Consider the following 20976-nt stretch of genomic DNA (forward strand, 5'->3'; position numbering starts at 1 on the left):
TCCAAACCCGTAAGACTTTCGTCAATATTCGGAACACAAATGAAGAGCTTTTGATGAAATTTGAGATTTCTGTCCCTCCATTGATGACTGTACTCTACCAATGTGACGCTTCAAAAAGTTCACAAAACTTATCCATATATGAATTGAGAGGTTTGGTCCAAATTTTCTGAAGAAACTCGATCGCCTTACATGATCAGCAAACATAAACAGAGCCTCAACTGAACCTGCTTGATGCGCGAGAACAAACCTCATTGGTTCTTGTGGAAGCTCAAACGTGCTTGTAACACAGGAGAATGAACCTCATTGGTTCTTGGACATTAAGTGAACATGCTTGAGCTTGCCTACCACAACTGATGTGAGTTAATGAATGTTTATATGTGAATAAAAGCCTAAATTCAATCATATACAGTGACCGTGTCTCTTCAGAAAATTTGGACTAAACCGCTCAATTTATGGATGTTTTAAGATCTCCTTTTGAACTTTTTGAAGCGACAAAGTGGTAGTTGCGTAGCTGTCAATGGACGGACAGAAACCTCTCATATCTCAGTCCACATCACAACTATGACGTCGATAACAACACAGAAGACCAACATTATTGTAATCACTTAAGATTCAGGTTGATTCTTTTATGAACAATAGAAACATCAATCAGAATCAGACAACAGAACAGCATGCCATGGTCTGGACACTAATATTGCTATTGTAATTGGCATGAAGTGAACAGACAACTATCTGCTTTATAATCAACAATCAATTACAATAATAACGAAATAAAGAAAATGTACTTTCAAAAGTATGCTTTATTTACTTTCATATGACTCCAGGCCGTTTATTTTGTGATTTTCTTTACAGAATATTTTGATACTCATCAGCATTCAAGTGCATGAAAGATCAGCCACACACATTTTTAGTGTTGAGTGTAATAATAAAAAAAAAGTTCAGTCATTTGCGATTCACTAAACTAAAGTTATATGAAGAATTGTTGGTTTTCAACAAAACTCATGGAATCAGTAACAACAGAATCTCAAGTTACAAACAGGGTTTCAGTGTTAGTTCCCTTAAATGCACTGTAATATATGTACAAATTAAGCACTCATTCTCTCCATCTCTCTCACTATGATTCAGCTTCCTGTTTTAGTGGGACTGAGCGATACTGGAGAAGTACTCCAGCATGTCTTGAATGGTGAACTCCATGGTGATTCCAGACCCCGGGTAGCAGCGGTTTATCAAGCCCTCAAAGTGCTTGTATTGCCGAATGAACTCATCCTGCATGGAGTGCCAAACAACCTAATGGACAGAACAAAGTTCACATTTAAACTGACATTCTCAAGAATCTCAAAAGATTATAAATGCTACCATATTCAATTTAGCCATTTAGGGTTTCATTATTTGACTCTTGTTCACCTGTAACAGACTCTCCTCCTCACACAGGTGCTTATCCACCTTCCTGTAGAGGTTGTCCAGGCCCTTTTTCACCTCTTTGCCAGGGTATTCTTTAATAACCTTACGCAATTCCTGTTTATTGAAGGCCAGCTGGTAGCTCACTTCTTCTTCTCGCACACCCTGGGCTACACGAGCCTCTACACCCTCAAAGAAGTGCTGCAAGATGTGAAGACAATTAACCAGGACACTTATTACACTCTAATGCAAAGATGAAGACAGCATAAACAAAGGCGGAAAATCCAATTACATTAATAATCCAAACACATTTTAGTTTTGTTATTAAATTCCTCATTTACACAGATGTACTGGAAAACTGCTCAATCCAGGTTTCCATAAAGATTTGTCTCACATTTAGTTTCTCCAGCGGTTGACCCAGTGAGTTGATGACGTAGGACTGCAGGTGTTCGGTGTATTTCTGCTTGGCCTCCTTCCTCTCTGCCTCCAGACAGGAGATCTTGAGGCTGGACAGAGTTGAGAAGATATGGTGGAAGTTCTCCATCATCACCACATCACGTGGAGTCTTCTGGCTTTCATTGGCCACTTTCTCCACTATGGATACACAAACAGACAAGAGTGTGGAAAACAAACGATATAGCAGAACCGCAAATATTAAAAATCTAAACCTGATTGTGTATAGTATATAAAGACATGTTTTTCTTAAATATTTTCCATAACTCTAATACAGTCACAATGTTTCTTTAAGTACCATTAGTCTGTTGCATCAGACCTCTGCTTCAACTACCCACCTTCTATACTGCCTGTAAATAATGTTGTTTTTGTTTCTGTTATTGTTTCTGTTTGTATTCCAATTGTAATGCGATACGCAACTGCAATCACTCATTTCTTGGACTGGGCAAATGTCTATTGTCCATCTATGTATGAACTGATTGTTTGTTCTTTCTTTATTGTGAAGCATCCTTGAACTTGGGAAAGGCTCTATATAAATTAAACGTATTATTATTTTATTATTATTATAGTGGTTTGCCGCCCATAATTTAATTGTGTTTATGCTCATGATGTACATGAAGAATAATAATAGTCACATTTTCAATTAATGGACCAGCACCCTTGAGTCTTAAATGCTTCTCAAAAGTGTTGTTATTGTTAATTAAAGCTAAAACTATTAATCATTAATCATTGCCGGTAATTGAAATAATAAATAAATATTAGATGAAAAACTTCAACTTCAACTTAAAAAACTAATACTAAAACTACATAAAAAAAAACTAAAACTACACTGGTTCTCAATGCCTCACTTCCCATGTTATCATGTTTTCTTTTCTTTATATTTCAAAAAATGTCTGAAGCGTAGCAATTCAAGTGATTTAGAGCTTCTCCTGTATTCTCACATCTATTCAAGATTTAATAAATGTATGAAAGGTCTGGTTGGTTATGACCCTCACCGTTATGGAACACGGCTCTGATGAGTTTGATGTAGGCTTTATCCAGATCACCCCGTCGCTCTGCGTTTCGGAAAATAGCCTCAGCCAGCTTAGCAAACTCCTCAAAGCCAGTGACAAACGGCAGGATGCCCACTTTACTCTTCTTTGAAATCTTCACTTCCTCCATCTGACGAATCTGGCCCGACTGAAAGAGCAACAGAAACATCAGAAGATTCAGATGCTTGTCTCAACATCAATACATAGATAAAAAGATGCTTATCATGAGCTCAACTTACGATGCATTTATCAAAGTTTCTCTTGACAGTGACCAGCACATTGCCCAGTGTTGTGCTGAGATATGAGGCGGGATCGACATTTTCGGCTGTCCAGACGTGGTGACTCATCTTCACCAGCATGTAGAGAGAGTTGAAGCTGTCTATCTTATCACCTAAAGCTATCAGACTGTTCAGCTCCGTCTCGATGCTCTGAAAGATCTTATTCATCATCATCCGAACCATGTCCTTACTGCAAGAGAAATGGATGTACGATAATTCTTTGCATTTGAAGGCTTTTTTAATCTGCTTAAAAACAGATTTGACTCTTAAATGGATGACTGACAGAAAGAAATGAATGAACTAAGAGCTCAAGAGAACTGTGACTCACTCAGATATTGAATATCTATGTTCACTGGTGGGTCTGGAGTGCACTGTTCCATCGGTGTCATCCACATTCTCTGCCTAATGAGGCATTTAGAACATCATTAAAGGTGACATATTATGCCCCTTTTCACAAGATGTAATATAAATCTATGGTGTCCCCACAGAATGTGTCTGTGAAATTTCAGCTCAAAATACCCTCCAGATCATTTATTATAGCTTGTCACATTCACCCCTTTTTGGGTGTGAGCAAAAACGCTCAGTTTTTGTGTGTGTCCCTTTAAATGCAAATGAGCTGCTGCTCCCCGCCCACATTCAGAAGAATACAATAACAAAACACACGAATAATCTCACTCATCCAAAATCTCAGAAATAACCAGAAGCAGAGTGCAGCCTTACAGAGAGACTCAGGAAGAGGTTGCAACTTTTAGATGCACCTGGACGTATCTGAATGGTTAGTGATACATTTATGTAGTTTTTGTGGAGTTACATTGATTCATCTGTTTCTGGGGGATTTACGTTGAAAATAAAATGAATCAACTGCTCTTTTATCTCATCTGAGTCCGGGACTCTAAATAGTGTTCTGTGTTCGTCTGTGCAGCCAACGACAGAACAGTTTGCATGCTTTGCACGAACTTTTGCCATTGTGATAGAACTGGTTACACTGTTGTCACTTGCGAAAACCAAATGGCGGCGCCGTGGGTGGAAACGTGCAGATTAAGGGGCGGTAATATTATAATAAGATCCCCTTCCTATGTCAGAAGGGGAGTGAAATCTGATTGGCTTATTTTTTGACATGCTTGGGGAGAAAGTCTTACCAAAACAAAGTTACTGGGTTGGTAGATGCACCGGGGACCCAATTATAGCACTTAAAAAGTCAGATTTTTATGATATGTCCCCTTTAAAGGTGCTGTATGTAATTTTTGACTGTACTAAAGCATAAAAATACCATAATATGTTGTCAGTTTTAGGTAACATGCTAAGTTTAAATACCCGTTTCTCCAAAAAACAAAGCTACCGCCAGTTATTCTACTTTGAAATGTGCGTTCCGTGTCGGAATGTCTGTTTATGTTTTGGTCTGTGTGATCCCGGCCACTGCCAATTTTCCTAATAGTGTTTCCACACCCCGGGTTGCCAGCAGAAAACACAGGTTATTGCAGTCATGGAAACCAGCCAACAAACAGGTTCAGAGACCCCGTTCAGATGCATTTAGTGTAAGGCTTGTTCCAGCGCTTTCCATTGTCAATTGCGCTCGTTTCTGTTGCATATCTGGCAACCCGCGTGTGCCTTGAGTCCAAGGCTAAATGCGAAATCGCCCCTATGGTGATTCACTATGGTTTCGGACACCACTACAAATGGCTGTATAGGGGGCGATTTCGGATTCAGCCCAAGTGTGCCAAGTGTGAAAAGTCCTGAAAAGCGACGCCAAAGCATTTCGATCGCCCCCTGGTGGCTGGCTGCAGTATAGGTCTTAAACCCCACCCTCTCCATGTAATCGAATGGGACGTGAGCCAAACTAAAAAATCCAATTACACTCCAAATAATCTTTTTCCAAAGATAGTTTTTGTCATTTTATGTAGATCTCATCATGCAGACGTATGTTCTAGTGTTCGCTTGCCCAATAAGTTTGGTTTTAGTTAGTTATTCGATGCTATAAAAATGGGGTGTAACATCATGATTGACAGCTGTGCTATCGAATGAGTCTGCGAGTGTGGGCGGGACCTTGATGCGGGACCCACCTCAGGATCACTACTGCGCAGACTCGGGCTCTGAACGACATAGTCGACAACGACCTTTACTGGGATATTTTGCCTTCATTTTGCTACAGTGGATGGAAGCAGAGCTGTCCATCTTTTTTACAGTCTATGGTTGAGTCTGAGGATGAGGGGGTTAGGGGAAACAACTCTCTCCAATATTTTTAATTTGGACTGCAGTACCCATTTTAACTGCTAGCAGTCAATATTACATACTGCACCTTTAAAAACACCATCACACACAAATACAATACACGCACATATCTGAACCAGTACAGTGTCTGATACTCACCTGAGCTAGTGTAGGATTTTGCTGCAGCTTGAAGAACTTGCTGATAAAGTCCTGTTCAGCCAGACACAGCGGCTCCAGCTCACTCAAAACCTGCTCAAAGATCTAGAAAACAGCACACAGAAAGGACCACAAATCCTTAATGGACATATGTACACTATCGTTCTAAGGTTTTGGGTTCGTACAGTTTTTTTCTTGTTGAATATTTTATTTTTGCTTTGTACTGTTATACATCAGACAATCCAAGACAAAGAAAAAGACAACAGGACTGGACTTTAGCTTTTCTGAAGGTATACATTTATTAACCTCCGAAAACCACAGACTAATTGTAATAACAGTATCTGATTTCCACTTCATTGCAATACACTTCTTGGCAATGAATACGTTTGAGATAGGCTTTGCTTGAGGTTGAAATTGGTGAAGTTACCCAATAAACATGTATCTGGGTCTACTGGGAAGGTGAATCCATGTATAACAGATATAATACTGCAATTTTTTTGCCAGAACACATAAACTAAAGGGCAGGACCATGTGGAGCGTAAAACAGTTTCCTCGTCTATACCACATCTAAAGCATAGAGGTGAGAATTTTTAGAGGTGAGAACTTATGCAGAGTCTAGATGGAGTGAAATAAACTTGGTGAAGAAAATTAAATCAGTCATAGAGTCAGTCTATATCTAGAGTTCAAATAAGATGTGATTCCTTCCTTGCATAGTACACTCCAAACTTCTCTATCTGTGCTAATGCCTAAATCATGTTCCCATCTAATTTTAGATTTGTCTAAATCAGGTTGAGGTTTATTTGTCATCAGGGAATTATATATTCTAGAGATTATTTCTTCAAATAAAAGAGTTTCTCCAACTGTTAAACTACTTCAGTTGGGTTGGTAGGATTTTATAATATTTTTAAAAGAAGTCTCTAATGCTCCCCAAGTCTGCATTTATTTGATCAAAACTACAGTACAAACATTAATATTGTGAAATATTACAAAAAATAACTGTTTTCTATTTCAATGTATTATAAATGCTATTTATTCCTGTGATGGCAAAGCTGAATTTTCAGAATCATTACTCCAGTCTTCAGTGTCACATGATCCTTCAGAAAACAATCTAATATGCTGATTTGGTCCTCAAGAAATATTTCTTATGATTATCAAATGTTGAATACAGTTGTGCTGCATTATATTTTTGTAGAAAGCATGATACATTTTTTACGTTTCTATAGTGAACATAAAGATAAAAAATAGCATTTTTTAAAACTAGAACTCTTGTAACATTATAAAGGTCATTTACTGTCATTTTTGATCAATTTAATATGTCCTTGCTCAATAAAAGTAGGCCTTTTCATTTATTTTAAACAATAATAATAATCTTACTGACCCCAAACTTTTGAATGGTAGTGTAAGATTTAAAACATATTTTGCACAACAAATATCAATATTTAACTTCATTTGAAGTGGAAATTCAGAACCAATCAGCATCTTTAAATTGGGCCAGTACAATCCACAAGTCTTTGTGGCTCCGTACCTTATCAAACCTAGTTCTGTCTGCTACGTCCAGGTCAGAGGCGGACATGTTGCCCATATCAAGCAGAGAAGACGACTGAGAGCGCCTGCTGTTGGAGCTGCTCACAGCGAGTTTATTCAGACTTGAGGTGGAGCCTGTAAGCTTCCCAGAACTCCCATGCAGGCCTGAGAGAGACCATTAGAGGAGAAACCATTAGAGCATGAACTGGATATTAAATATACCACCCAGATGTACTTAATTCATATACAACTCACTTTTCTATATGGGTTATTAAACTTACCTTGGCGAGCACGTTGATCTGAATGCAATGCAATGCATGCAATTCCAACTACCAATAATCTCATATAGATCATAGAGGATTTATTGTATGATAAAAAAAAAAAAACCTTTTCCCTTTAACCCCTGATGCATTAACATTAAACATTTTAAAATTTGATATCATTGGACACGTTTGAGGTTAGGTTTGTTCAAGAAAAAAGTGAATAAGGTAAGATGAAATCCATAAAACGGTGCATGTAACTCAAGCTTAGAAAAGATTGTAAATATGTTTTGCATACACATGAAACATTGAAACTGAAGATAATGGTTTACTGTGTTTGTGTGGCAGATATGCCTTTTGACTAAGAGGAAGCAAGGCATTATGGCATAGGCATGGGATGTAGCACTGATACTTACTCTCCGTCTCCTGTTTGAGAGCACTCTCTTTCCGCGGAAGCGTGGCTGGAAGCCGGTTAGAAAGGCAGGCATCAGAGACAGAGACACGTTAGGCTTACAACATGCAGCATGGTGCCAGAGTTAGGGGTTAAAGGTCAAAGTTTTCAAATATGACATGCACTGCAGTGGCTGAATTTAGGCTAAGTAGAATTAGGGCTCAGTGGCCATTTGGAAACAAAAAGCTGCTTTTCTTTCATCATGTGGAGGAAAAAGCTGAGACTGAGACTAATGAAAGCTGGTAAAAAAAAAGCTGGTAAAAAAAACAAAAAAACAAGAGGAACATCTTATTTACACCTGGAAGTTTCCCATCATGAGCAGGGAAAATAGGGATATAATTAATTTGTGCATCAAATTAACTTGAATTTAACGCACAACGTAATGACGGCAATTGATGCCTCTCGCGGTTCAAACAGGGCTGGGCAGTCGCGTTCGTCATTACGTTGTGCGTCAAGTTTAAGGGTTACTCTTTTGGCGTATATCGATGCGTACGGCCGTCTGCTGGAAGCTAGTTATTTTAGTCGATAAAGTTTTCAATATGGATATTTTTCTTACACGAACGCATCGCTTCACTTCAGATGGCCTTTATTAACCCCCAGAGATGCGTGGAGCTCTTTAATAATGAATGGATGCACTTTGATGGACTTCCAAAGACATACAGCCATTCACTCCCATTATCAAGCTTGGAAGAGCCAGGACATTTTTTAATATAACTCCGGTTGTATTTGTCTGAAAGAAGAATTTCATATACACCGTATATGACATATGTCATATACCACATATATGAGTAAATGTATATGAGCTTCAGGGTGAGTAAATCATGGCCTAATTTTCATTTTTGGGTGAACTATCCCTTTAATGTGACAAAAAAACAGCAAAATGCCAATCCATAGTTTACAAAAAAGATATATAATATAATTATACCCTTTCTATACATCTTTAATATATCTAAATACTGAATAAAAAGTAACATTTGTCCTAAAACATTTGAGTTCAAAAGTTTGGGGTCAATATTTATTTTTTAAAAAGTGACAGTAAAGACATTTATAAGGTTACACAACATTTTATTTCAAATAAATGCTGTTCTTTCAAAATCTATATTTATCAAAGAAAAAAATGTATCATGGTTTCCGTTATCGATATTGAGAAGAAGAAATGTTTCTTGAGCTGCAAATCAGCATATCAGAATGATTTCTGAAGACTGGAGTAATGATGCTGAAAATTCAGCTTCACCCTCACAGGAATACATTATTTTAAAACATATTAACATGGAAAAAAATACTTTAAATTGTAATAATATTTCACAATATTTTACTGTATTTTTGATCAAATAAATGCAGCCTCTGCTTAAAAAAAACGTTTTTAATTTTTTACCAACCCCAAACATTTGCACAGTAGTGTAAATAGTACTAAATAATTCCCTTTTTAATAATTCATTTCTAAACATCCTGGTATCTCATGTATTCAGGTTTTTCCCCACAAAACAATGTGAGTGTCATGCCTCTAGTACACATGTAATGGCATACTGGCATGTGTAACAGTACACACACTGTGGGCCATGCAGCACATGTCAGGACATTACTATGAAAACATGACGTAACACCATCATATCAGAGACAAGCGATGACTGACACCTCAATGATTTCACTAGAGAATTAAGTCAGATAGTTAAAATTCAACTCTAAACTGTGTGTTTGTCATGTGGTGTAACATGAAAGAAAAAACACAAGTAGATTACAAACAGCACACACACTATGACAAACACACAACATAGCAAACACAAGACGCACACTGACTAAAGATATAGCATGGACAAAAATCCCGTTCCAAGAGTTTCTAGATAAACAAACAAAATAATTTGTTTTTATTGTGGTCTTACCAAATTTTCCTTTCCCATCCTTACTAGTGCCCGCCATTTTGATCTTTGCAACTTCAAAAAAGTCCTTAATTTCCCGCTCATAGAGTCGAGTCATGTAATCCACGTAAGTCTGTAAAAAACATAAGGGAGGATCAGAAATTTGACCAAATTCCAATTTTTTTTATTTCTCAGCATTTTTCTCATTTAGAAGAAGGTAAAAAGAACATAGTAAATAATGAGGAGAGAGACAGAGGGAACAAGTGACGAACTGGACACAAATCCAATCTGTCAGAGTACACACAGCAACATCCAGGCCACGTCTGTTATCTCATTCGGATTTTAAAGATTAATAATAGAGGATACAGACAAATACATCTAAAACATTTGGGAATCAATTTGGAACTCAGTGATGATCAGAAATAGAATAGTTACTCCAACTAAACCCTTAAATATGGCTTTGCCCTTGAGTTTATTGGGTTTAACGTCTGTTGAATTACATTAACAGTACTATTAAGTCTGAGCAGAGCTGAGCTTTTCCTCCACTTATGCTGCCATTTCAAAAGGAAAACCACCGGCTCTCAGAGGACATCGGGATAAGACATTGCAGTGTTATTATGATGGCATTTTAATGGTTACTGTAAGTGATGGTCATAAATGATAATAGACTTTATCAGGGTTTTTTTTTTTTTTTTTACCTGTGATTACTGTTGGTGATGTAATTGTTTTAAACATATAATCATTTTACAGTAAAACATCAGTAATGGCACTGAGTGTCTTATTAAAATAAAGTCCCAATTATGATCTTAATTAAGGGATAAATTAAAATGGGCCTACTTACTTTCTTAATGCAAGTTTTGGGTATGTACACCGTTGAACAATTCATATTCATAAGTGAATGATTCGTCAGTGCATGTTATTTCAGAGAAAAAAATATATATATTTTTGTAATTTTCAACCTCTAAAAACAACCTTCCCGCTCTGCTGATGTCACTTAGGCTGTGCATACTATTGGATATTGTTAACTTAAGTTAGCCAAATAGCTGTTGAGACATTGTTTTTAGCATATTCACATTCATTCTGATATATTTGTAACACATACTTTCTCACCATCTAAATAAATTCACAATGAATAAAATAAAGTTCCATCCAACATTTTTCTCACTGAATAACCTGTTTCACTCTGAAATACAACACATTACAGTGTATGTCAGTAAAACTGGTCACAAACAGCATTTCACTATGACTTTATTGACGATCTTATTGTGATGCTGTAATGGTAATAATCTGCAGTGCTACGAAAAGTAAGAATGTTATAGGATTTGATAATGTTTTTGTCCTTGACTTTTGCCACATGCTTCACCGATTAGAGTTTCCATACACTTTAATGACTATCAAGACGGAACAATTTGTATAAACGTGACAGAATGCTTCCAAACCTCAATGTTGCCTGATATCAGTCATGATAATCACGGCAGTGATGGAAGTGATAAACACTCACCCTGGAGAGGCCCTCATATTTCTCTCTCTGGGTGTTCTTCAGCCACTCCATCAGTTTGGCATATCTGAGCAGGTCTCTGTGCAGAGGGCTGTGTTTGGGTAGTGTCAGGTCAGCTGTGTGCTGGGACAGTGTGGAGCTCTGATCATGTCCCTACACACACAAACACACAGACAGAATCAGTGAGTGGAAACACTTTCCAAGCAAGTTAATATTAAGGAAGACACACAAACTCTCACTCCCACACAGGGCTGGGTAAAAATACAGATTTTCTGATTAATCGTGATCTTTATTTGACCAATTTCAATATCGAAGTCCCATATTTGAAAACATATTTTACAAAATCTGCTGACACTGCCATGGACATGAGGATAAGACATTGTAGCAATATTATATTATGATAGCATTTTAATGGTTACTGTTACTGATGATAATGGTACAGTGTGAGTGGTTACAAATGATAATGGACTTTATCAGGGTCATAACAAAACATATAATGCAACATATAATGCTTACACATTAAAACATACATCTTTATTTGAACAATTTCATTATAAATTCAATAAGTCCCAACATTCACTGTTTGCTCTATGACTATTTTCAGTGGCTGTGTAAAACATATTTTAAAAATCAGATTTCTGAACATACATTCGCAGTCTGTATTGAATGTGATTTAATAAATGACTTGTTTACAGAAAATTAATGGTAAAATAACGGTCTTTCTATTGAGTACTTGTGGGCTGCAAGCAAAAACAAATTCGAGAAAAAGAAAAAAGTCCTGAAGGCACCAGTTCCTTTTCAGTGAATCAAAAACATACAGCATGACCAGTCTGATTTATGAATAAATTACTATTATGAACAGGTTATTTTTAGTGAATCAAAAACATAAAGTGTGACCAGTGCAGTTTAATTTATGAACTGGTTCTTTTCACTTAATTAAAAACATACTGTACAACCAGAGTTGCCCTATTAAAAAAAGTATCTGTTCTTTTAATAAATAGTTAAAAAATACAAGTTACTTATTGAATCAGTCTAAAACACTGCCCTACACAGCAGCAGAAGAGAGAGAATATCTTCCCTAGAGAAAATGGACATTATGATGGAATCAAATCGAGAGTTTGTGTATTGGTGTTAAAACAAATATCGAAATCTGTATAAACACCCAGCCCTACTACCACACAAAAGATTGCTGTTATATTACAGTGACACTGAGTTCAAACCGTAATTAGTTGGGTAACAACCACCAAGCGTCACAAATCCATGAACACTGCCACAAAACCGACAGTCACTGCCACAAAAAATTCTCACAGTCAATCAGTTCCTTCTCAATGCATCTATAAAACATCCACATCATAAAGGCAAACACTACAGGAACTGCATGCTGACTAGGCCATATCTTCTCACGAGCATCCCATAATTCCATCGGAGAGTGAGCAAAACAAGGCAATGAAGACCCCTTCACATCTTCAGGGGACAAAATCAACAACTACGAACACAAGTATGATGTTGGCTAGGAGGAGTTTATGGGGAGATCATCTTAGAAGCCTAAGATGAGAACGTCTGGATTACATCACCATGAACATGCTTAAATGAAATGTTTCCATGGAGAGAGAAGCATTGATGAGACAGTTAGGTCTAAGAAAGAGGAGTTGCGTGACTGTTAGAGTGGGCGGGTCAAACAGGATGCTGGAGTGGGCGTACTCACAGGGAGTGACAGACAGGACGACCTATAGAACTGAGGGATGGTCATTTTGAAGTGACTGAAGTGGTTGAACTGACAGAGGAACAGAAAGCACAGTGTAGTAAAGTGATATAGAGAGACACGACTGGTGGCCAAACAGGAACACAGGAGAAAGAATCAATCACAGACAGAGGTAGATAAAAGACTCATAGGAAGAGGAAAGAAAGCCTAAAACTCCTCAGCAATGACACACATTGCCATTCATTTAAGATGTGCATGTACTTTACCTGTGTACTACTACATGTGTAATATGTTACCTGGTGCACAAACACGTTGTTGAGGTGGTTGGTGAGACGGCGGGCAAAAGCATCTCTGAGCTCAGAAAAAAGATGCTGCTGCTGCTTGACTGCCATCAGCTTATCGTGACCTGAACATCATGCAAACATTAGCAATAATGCTCATGCACACCTGAAAGTGCTGTTATCACAAAATGAGTGATGTACAGTATGAGAGCAGTACCTGGTTTGAGCGCTACATTCATGCACTGGGACAGAGCCTCAGAAGCGTTGATGCAGGCCTCGATACCCTTAGGAGAAGACAAATCTCCTTCTTGCAAAGCCTTGATGTGCCCTTTTGATAGATCCATGTAGTTCTACCACGATAAAACCAAGACAAAAAAGTTAAAGCGATAATAACAGACAAATTCTAATCATACCAATAATCTTTTATTGGAGTTTTGTTTTAATATTAAAACATAAGCAGTACAGAAGCACACTCCATCTAGAACTTTGCTTACCATGGTATTTTAAATAAATAAATAAGTTAATAAACAAACATACAGAAGTTTATATAAAATATGTGGCATGCAGCTCTCTTTTGCGAGACACGAGTGCAACGGTCAAAGGTGACCGTCTAGAAAACGTGTTCTGTGTGAACGGCTCGGTTGCGGTTTTGACATAACCTAGATATTCTCCACATTGAGCTTCTCTATTTCTGCAATGTTTTGAATGTTTTAAATTAGTTAAACTGGATAGGCTAACAAAAACATTAAAATGCAACAACGACTCTTACATATCGTCGCATCTTGAGCATCACTGATAAGGCTGCCTGACGCACGCCTAAAATTCGAATGCTCCGTTTTTGCATTCGAATCTGGATTTTTATTTTCAATTCTATGAATATTCAAGATTCAAATTTTTATTTGACAGCCCTACTGTGCTCTATCTATAACATACCACGAGGAACTGGATCTCATCCAGTAGTTTGCCGTTGTTGGTGTTGCTAATCTGAATGAGACGGTTGCTCTGGGAGATCTGGTCCATCTGCTCCTTCACGCTCTGCAGCATCTCCTCGTAACTGAGCAACTTGCCTTCGATGTTATCCACCTCGGACAGAGCCTGATCCAGCAGCTGCATCAGGATGTTCACCTGCTTCTCAGAGGCCATGATGGACTGGATGTTAGCCTGAGGAGAAAAGAAGAAATATTATCTTTCACGAACACCAAAAATAAACCCAGTTTCATTTTGATATGGGACTATCCACTATTCCCTAATCAGACAAACTTAAAGAACATTTACCTCAACATTTAGATAATTATTGCACGCTCAATATAGATAATGGTTATAATGAAATCCCAATGAACTACTTCTTTTGTTAACACACCAGTGTTTTACAGTTTGAAAAGCTTTAACAAACTCACCCCATCTAGGACCTGTAGCTCACTGGACAGTTTCTCAGCAAAGGCCTCTGCATTGGAAATGGCGTACTCGCAGACCTCCATCATGCTCTCAATGTCCTGCTCCTCACGGGCGTTCAGCTCCTGGTAATCGTCCAGAGCATCCTCATCTCCCCCGGCAACACTCTGACTCTCTCCGCTCGGGACCGACTCTGGGGGAAAGGAATGAGACAGTGAGCATTACAATAGTACTCATATAGCCCTCAAATGTATGTCATATACTACCGTTTAAAAGTTGGTGGTCAGTATTGTTTGTTTAAAAAAAAAGAAAGAAATTATTACTTTTATTCAGCAAGGGTGCATTAAATTAATCAAAAGTGAACTGTTCTTTTGAACTATTCATCAAAGAATCCTGAAAAAAAAAGTCCACAAAACCTTTTGATAATAGTAAGAAATGTTACCTGAGCAGCAAATCAGTATATTAGAATGATTTCTGAAGGATCATGTGACACTGAAGACTGGAGTAATGATGCTGAAAATTCAGCTTTGCCATCACAGGAATGAATGAGATTTAAAATATATATTAAAATAGAAAAAAGTTCAAGTAGAAAAAATGACTGGTTTTACCGTTTTTCTTTCAAGTAAATCAAATAAATGCAGCCTTGGTAAGCATAAGAGACTTAAAAATCATTTATAAAATCGTACCGATCCCAAGCTTTTGAACAGTATGTATGCATGTGAGTATATGAACTAAACTACTCCATAAATATAATGTAAGTAACACTCATTAAAATAAACACATGCACACAAACAAATCTAAAGAGTGAGCATTGTGCAAATGTTCCCTGATAACTGCATATGTGGTTTAACAAATTAATTAATGGAAGGAAAGAATGACCATTAATGAGGGGAACTGGAGAAGGGAAATGGAGGAGGATGGAAAAATGGAAGAAAAAACAGCGTACAAACCTTCAGCTTTAGGAAGCTCTGGCCAGTGAGAGATTTAAAGAGAATAGCACAGATCAGGTTAAAGCATTAAGGGACACTCAAATAGACATTGCAGAGACCCAAAGAGCTCAGAAAAAGTGAAAGAGAGAGAACACTAGCTGCAGGAAAACAGAAACTAGTTTGAGTTCCTACCACTGCAAATGTAATAGTTCTATGTATAAGCTTTAAGAATTGTTTCTATCAAAGGGCTAAGGTAATTACATATTAGAACCACACTGGTAGTTTAACAACATGCTATTACTTCCCCGCACCACCAGGAGCAGTAGTGAGCCATACCTTCCAGCAGCTGAGGACTGACGTTTACAAACTCCACTTTCTTGCGAAGGTAGCGCTGGTTCAGTTTCCAGATACATGAGATGAATGAATTCTTCTCTGCAGTGCTGCTCGCCACCCACCGATAAACCTTCTCAAAATGGAGGTCAAACTCTGGATTCTCCTGAAGAATGGAAGAAATGAAAAAAGTAAAAGATTTTCTCAGTAAATTCAGGTCAATACCAAATCGATAATTATTTTGTCTAATATGTTATGGCCAATAACCATATTAACAACATTTGTCTAAATAATTCAAATATAAAACACTTTTAGTGCTACAAATTGATAAAAATTGATATTCACTTTGAGATTTAAATGATTAGTGTTTTTAAAGATTAACTTTAAGTGAGCATTAGGTGATGACAAGGGTAATCTAAAGTTTAAAATAAATTATTTAAGAAGAAATAAAATCCAATCAGTGTTGGTATTGTTAACTAAAACAAAAATCGTTTTCGTTCATTTTAAATCAAGCTGAAATAAAATTTAATATAAATATTAGATGAAAAAGAAAAAAAAGAAATAAAATAAGTATACATTGAAGTAGCCTACTGATATTAAAAATAGCTCATTCCAAATATTAATATATAAATAATACTAAAATAACACTGTATCCAGTATCATCCAATAACCAATCTGGGCTGCATTTCTCAAAAGCATTGTGAACTAAGATGACCATAGAGACCATTGGTGGCAATAGCTCAATGCTCTACTTAGGCTTACAATGCTTTTGGAAAACGCAGCCCTGGACAGTACAGATATATCATGCATCTAATATAATATTTAACTAATAGATATTTTATTACTGATCTTTACTTCATGTCTGAATTGATATTGATAAAATTCCGCATATGACCTCTGACCTTAGTGGCATCTTTGGCATCAACCTCTGTCAGGTCCCGTAGTTCCCAGGCCATCTGTCTCTTATAGAAATCTCCTTTATCTGACTTCTTCACTTTCACCACCTTCACCTGCACTGGACGCTCTGTAGTCACTAAGGATAATAAACAGAATTGATAGAGGTAAAATAATCATTAAATAAACGTTTACTGATGTGATCTGACATGGATATGCGGGATCAGACTGTGTCTGTGTTCTACCTGTGGCACACAGGAAACAGTTCTTCTTCTTTTTCCCTGCCTTGCAGACATTGACGATGCTCAGCAGACGCTCGTCATTGGGGGTGAAAATATCCCTCTGAAGGGCGTGCTTGATGGCAGTCATGTTTATTCCTGAAATTAAAAGCACAATTGGGTCTTGGGAATCAGCAAACAATAGGCTACTTCCACTAAACATGTACATAAACATTATGGGCCTTCTGCTGGTTGATGCTATACTTATTATACTGATGGTCATTCAAAAGTATTATTTCGCATGCAACATATTTTAAAAAAAAAATACTCATCTGTTAGCTGTAAGTGTGCAACAATACTGCAAATGTACAAGTAAAACAGTACATACTAAGAAACATTACAGACATGCAGTTAAAAAGAGGTGTTTTCTAAAAAATAAAAATACCACATTCATACAAATTTCATTTTATTCATGTAGGTAACATGTCCATTATTCACAAATATATACTAGAAAGTACCATCCATGTAACATAAATTACCACAATATATGAATATTGTAATTATTGTATGATAAACATTAGAATATTACGTTACACCATACGTAGCACTATACCGCCACTTTACTTTTTTAAAGGCAGAGTTCGTGACGTTTTATTTAATCTGTCTTAATTGTCATAATAACAGTTGTTTCATATAAAAAGGTCAGCTGACACAATAAACAGCGCATGGGCCTTTTTGAGAAGCTAATAAACTGCGACTAACAGTCGAATCTTACCTTACTTACATCCAATGGAGTGGCGAGAATGCTTTCTTTAACGCTTTGACTTGTATTTGTTTAAAATAAAAGCTTTTTTCCTGAATATCACATCAGCTGTCAGGGACCCAGCCCTGAAAGCAGTGTGAACAAGAAAACTGTAATGAGCAAAACAAAAAAAAACAAAAAAACTTCCTACTTCCGGTAGTATTTCTACAATAAAAGTCCCTTACGTGCATTATCATTATAATGGAACAAACGTAGATGCTGTGATTTATGTTGACAATTATTTTCATTCTGTAGCCTAGTTCTTGTCTTTATATAAAGATAATATTAACTGATGATCAACAATATAGATCTCTAATCATCCTTAACAGTTTATGAGCTCCACCCTTAATGTATGAGCTCCAACTTCCAACCTATTGCTCCAACCTTATGTTAAAAATGCAAACTGTGAAAAGGGTAACAATAATTGAAATAATAAATTAAAACAAGACCTATTCTACTTTACAGTAAGGCAAGGCAAGGCAAGTTTATTTATATAGCACATTTCAAACACTATGGCAATTCACAGAGAGGAAATAATCACAAAATAAAAGCAAGGACAATTCAAACAGTTATTCAAAAGCTTTACATAGAAAGGAATTATAGTAACCACACTATAGCAATTCATAGAGCTTTGCATAGAAAATAGACACAAAATAAAAGCAGGGGGAATTAAAGCAGTTATAAAAGGAATTAAAGGAGATAAATGAGTAGGAAAAGCATATATAATACATTTCAAATTTAAGATCTATCAATTGTTCACTCAGTGAAAGTATGATAGAAGAGTATACACTTTACAATAATAGTACATGAATAATCATGTACTAATACCTGAATTAATAATTACTTTACCAAACTAATGATGAGTTAAGACATGTACTAATGAGGAACTAACCTTAACTACGACATGAGTCATGAAGTCCTGCATGAATATACCATCTTATACACGTTAGTACATGCTTGTTAATTAATGCATTAATTAACATTTCCGGGTAAACTAAATCAAACATGTTCTAGATCAGAAGAAAGATGTACTAAAAGGGCACAATGTTAAATTGTTCATAAATTTACACCTGCAACTGTCACAAACATCAGTGAATGACACAATGTCTTGCAATGTTTACATTTAACCTTACTCATTGAACACATGATGCATGCATCATTAAAAACAATTTAATCTCATTCTGCTTTAAATGATTATGTGCTGCCATCAAGAGTGAAATACACTAACATATTCATTAACAGATGCAATTTTCAATATAAAAATCAGTGTTTAATAGCACAGATGATGGTTATTTATGTGGTTTATGGATTGGTTTACTGTCTTTATATCATAATCATAGACAGTATAAGAAGATCATAATACAGTTGGATCAGGGCCGGTGTTCTGACGATTTGTGCTGCCTTGTCGAAAAATGCTACCGTAACGCGAATCGATCACAGAATGTCGATTCATATTATATGAAATACAATTATAATACAATTCTAAGTTATGAGTAGCTACTGTATACTGTAGACTACTGTTTTTATTTTTAAAACGGTGTGAAAATGAAAAATTATCATCAAATATTCATCTTTGACTTGTCAAAGCACACTTTTCCTTAGTAACTGAAACTTTCAGTTATTATTGTTCAGCTGGCAGACCGTACACATATTCATATGCTAGTTAGCATTTTTAAAGGGAAATTACAATATAACACATGAAAATGTACCTTTTGTTAAAAAAAACTGTGCGTCTGCACATGCGCATAACCATTAAGTAGCAAATTCGATGGGTAGCATGGCCCTGTCCCAATACCCGCACTTGCGCCCTTGTGCCCCTCAATGCGCGTTCTCGCTAAGGGGTGCAAGACCGTAGGGTGTCCCGATCCTCTAATAGTGTTCTCCAGGGGTGATCATAAGGGCACTTAATGCACCCCTTTCGCAAGTGCGCATCAGACCTCACTTTGCTGTGGGATATTACCCAGAATCCTTGTAGTGTTGTGACGTTTCGAACAGCTAACCAATGGGGGAGAATGGTTGCTATGGTGCTGTTCGGGAGCGGAAACTCCGAAGATAAAGGAAGCCGGTATGGTGAAGTGTTTTTCAAGGCCGCGAAATTTAAAAATATTAGTGTTATCGTGTCACGAAATGTAGTTTTAGGAGTTTTTCAGTCGAGAATATAGTTGTTTAAAGCTCAAATCTGTGGTTTGTTTATAAAGATAGCGCCTATTTAAAATTTTGATCTGACTTTTTCGGAGTTCCAGGGATCAGCGGGCGCACAGCGCTCATGTACCCCGCCTGGAACAGCCTTACCTCGGCTAGTCATTCTGACGTTTCCCGCGGGCTCTGTGTCTAGTGGTTAAACATGAGCTATAAATCGGCTTGTGTATATCTAACAGGCGATCTTTGGTCTCATTAATCTATGATTTGTTCCCTGGCAAATCGTTTTGGCTGAGGGCAAAGTGAAGTTTCATAACTTTATATATTTATGCTATTTAACTGTAATGTTGTAACGTTAGCCTGTTGACTTATGTTTGACTGAATCTTTTAACTTGCTTTATTTCTTGACTTATATAGCTTCTTATACTTTTTAGGCTACTTATAATTTAATAATGGCTATTATTGATCAATAAAACTGAAATTTAACAAAAAGAGACAGGGTTGTGTCATTTTATTTCATATAGCCTATGTAAGACTTTTAATATAGCCTTAGCCTATATATAATATATCACCAACACGTCATGTATTTTTTTCATGTATGGGATGGGAAGAATTTCATATATCAATTTCCATAATAACATAATTAAAATTGCATTTCGAATCGCTGTGAATACGGTAAGGCAGTATAAGCTCAGGTAAACCCCAATCACAATTTATCTTAGCCAAAAACTGTTTTAATATTAATAACATTAACAGAAAGGTTGGTAGCTAAGAGTAAAAAAAGATATTATTTTTTTCATTCAAAGGATTGTGTCATGTTACAGCTATTATAAGCAGCACACACATTAGCCAAATGAATGGTGTTTGCTCTCCTGATCACAACAGAAGTGACGTGTGCAAAACTGTCCCAATTCTGCTCTTCACAGCTTTGGGCCCTTGCGCACTTACTCCGCTAAGTGCACTTTCAACAAGTGTCCACTTCCAGGAAGGCCTTAGGGCTCAAGTGAGAATTGGGACTGGGCCCATGAATTGTCAGAACACCGGCGCTCCGCACACGCACATCACGCACTGCGCGTAGGGCACCAAGTGCTTGGGGGGGCACCAAAAAATCGGGTCGTGAAAAATCATCACAATAGGCTACTAGTATAAATAACAAATAAAATATGTCTGAAGCAT

The 20976-nt window shown here is 36.9% G+C and overlaps 1 protein-coding gene across 7 annotated transcripts; it reads right to left on the bottom strand.

Moving 5' to 3' along the window:
* Window positions 1-782: 782 nt before the first annotated feature.
* exoc1 (exocyst complex component 1) lies at window positions 783-17787 on the bottom strand. Of its 7 annotated transcripts, none has more exons than XM_056259899.1 (21): window positions 17635-17787; window positions 16887-17018; window positions 16650-16780; window positions 15754-15913; window positions 15439-15456; window positions 14494-14681; window positions 14030-14257; window positions 13314-13446; window positions 13112-13221; window positions 12819-12887; window positions 11117-11266; window positions 9640-9748; window positions 7725-7769; window positions 7050-7213; window positions 5528-5629; window positions 3489-3562; window positions 3122-3350; window positions 2847-3030; window positions 1793-1992; window positions 1405-1599; window positions 783-1287 (listed from the first exon to the last, which is right to left on the bottom strand). In XM_056259899.1, exons 2-21 carry the CDS (start codon window positions 17008-17010, stop codon window positions 1135-1137), a joined length of 2766 nt encoding a protein of 921 aa, XP_056115874.1. In that variant the 5' UTR covers window positions 17011-17018; window positions 17635-17787; the 3' UTR covers window positions 783-1134. The 7 variants fall into 7 exon arrangements, with proteins under 7 accessions (XP_056115874.1, XP_056115875.1, XP_056115876.1 ...); XM_056259900.1 differs by having other exon boundaries at window positions 17644-17782; XM_056259901.1 differs by lacking the exon at window positions 15439-15456.
* Window positions 17788-20976: the final 3189 nt, after the last annotated feature.

Source organism: Rhinichthys klamathensis, unplaced genomic scaffold (assembly GCF_029890125.1).
Source record: "Rhinichthys klamathensis goyatoka isolate OS25496 unplaced genomic scaffold, OSU_Roscu_1.1 h1tg000170l_1, whole genome shotgun sequence".
NCBI lineage: Eukaryota > Metazoa > Chordata > Actinopteri > Cypriniformes > Leuciscidae > Rhinichthys > Rhinichthys klamathensis.

Excerpts from the sequence above, each read along its gene's own strand:
- exoc1 (XM_056259899.1), bottom strand. The coding sequence starts at position 17,010 with ATGACTGCCATCAAGCACGCCCTTCAGAGGGATATTTTCACCCCCAAT. Across the intron at positions 14,258-14,493 it reads AGCTACAGGTCCTAGATGGG|GCTAACATCCAGTCCATCAT; the intron begins GTGAGTTTGTTA and ends TTTTCTCCTCAG. Across the intron at positions 1,288-1,404 it reads AGGAGGAGAGTCTGTTACAG|GTTGTTTGGCACTCCATGCA; the intron begins GTGAACAAGAGT and ends TCTGTCCATTAG.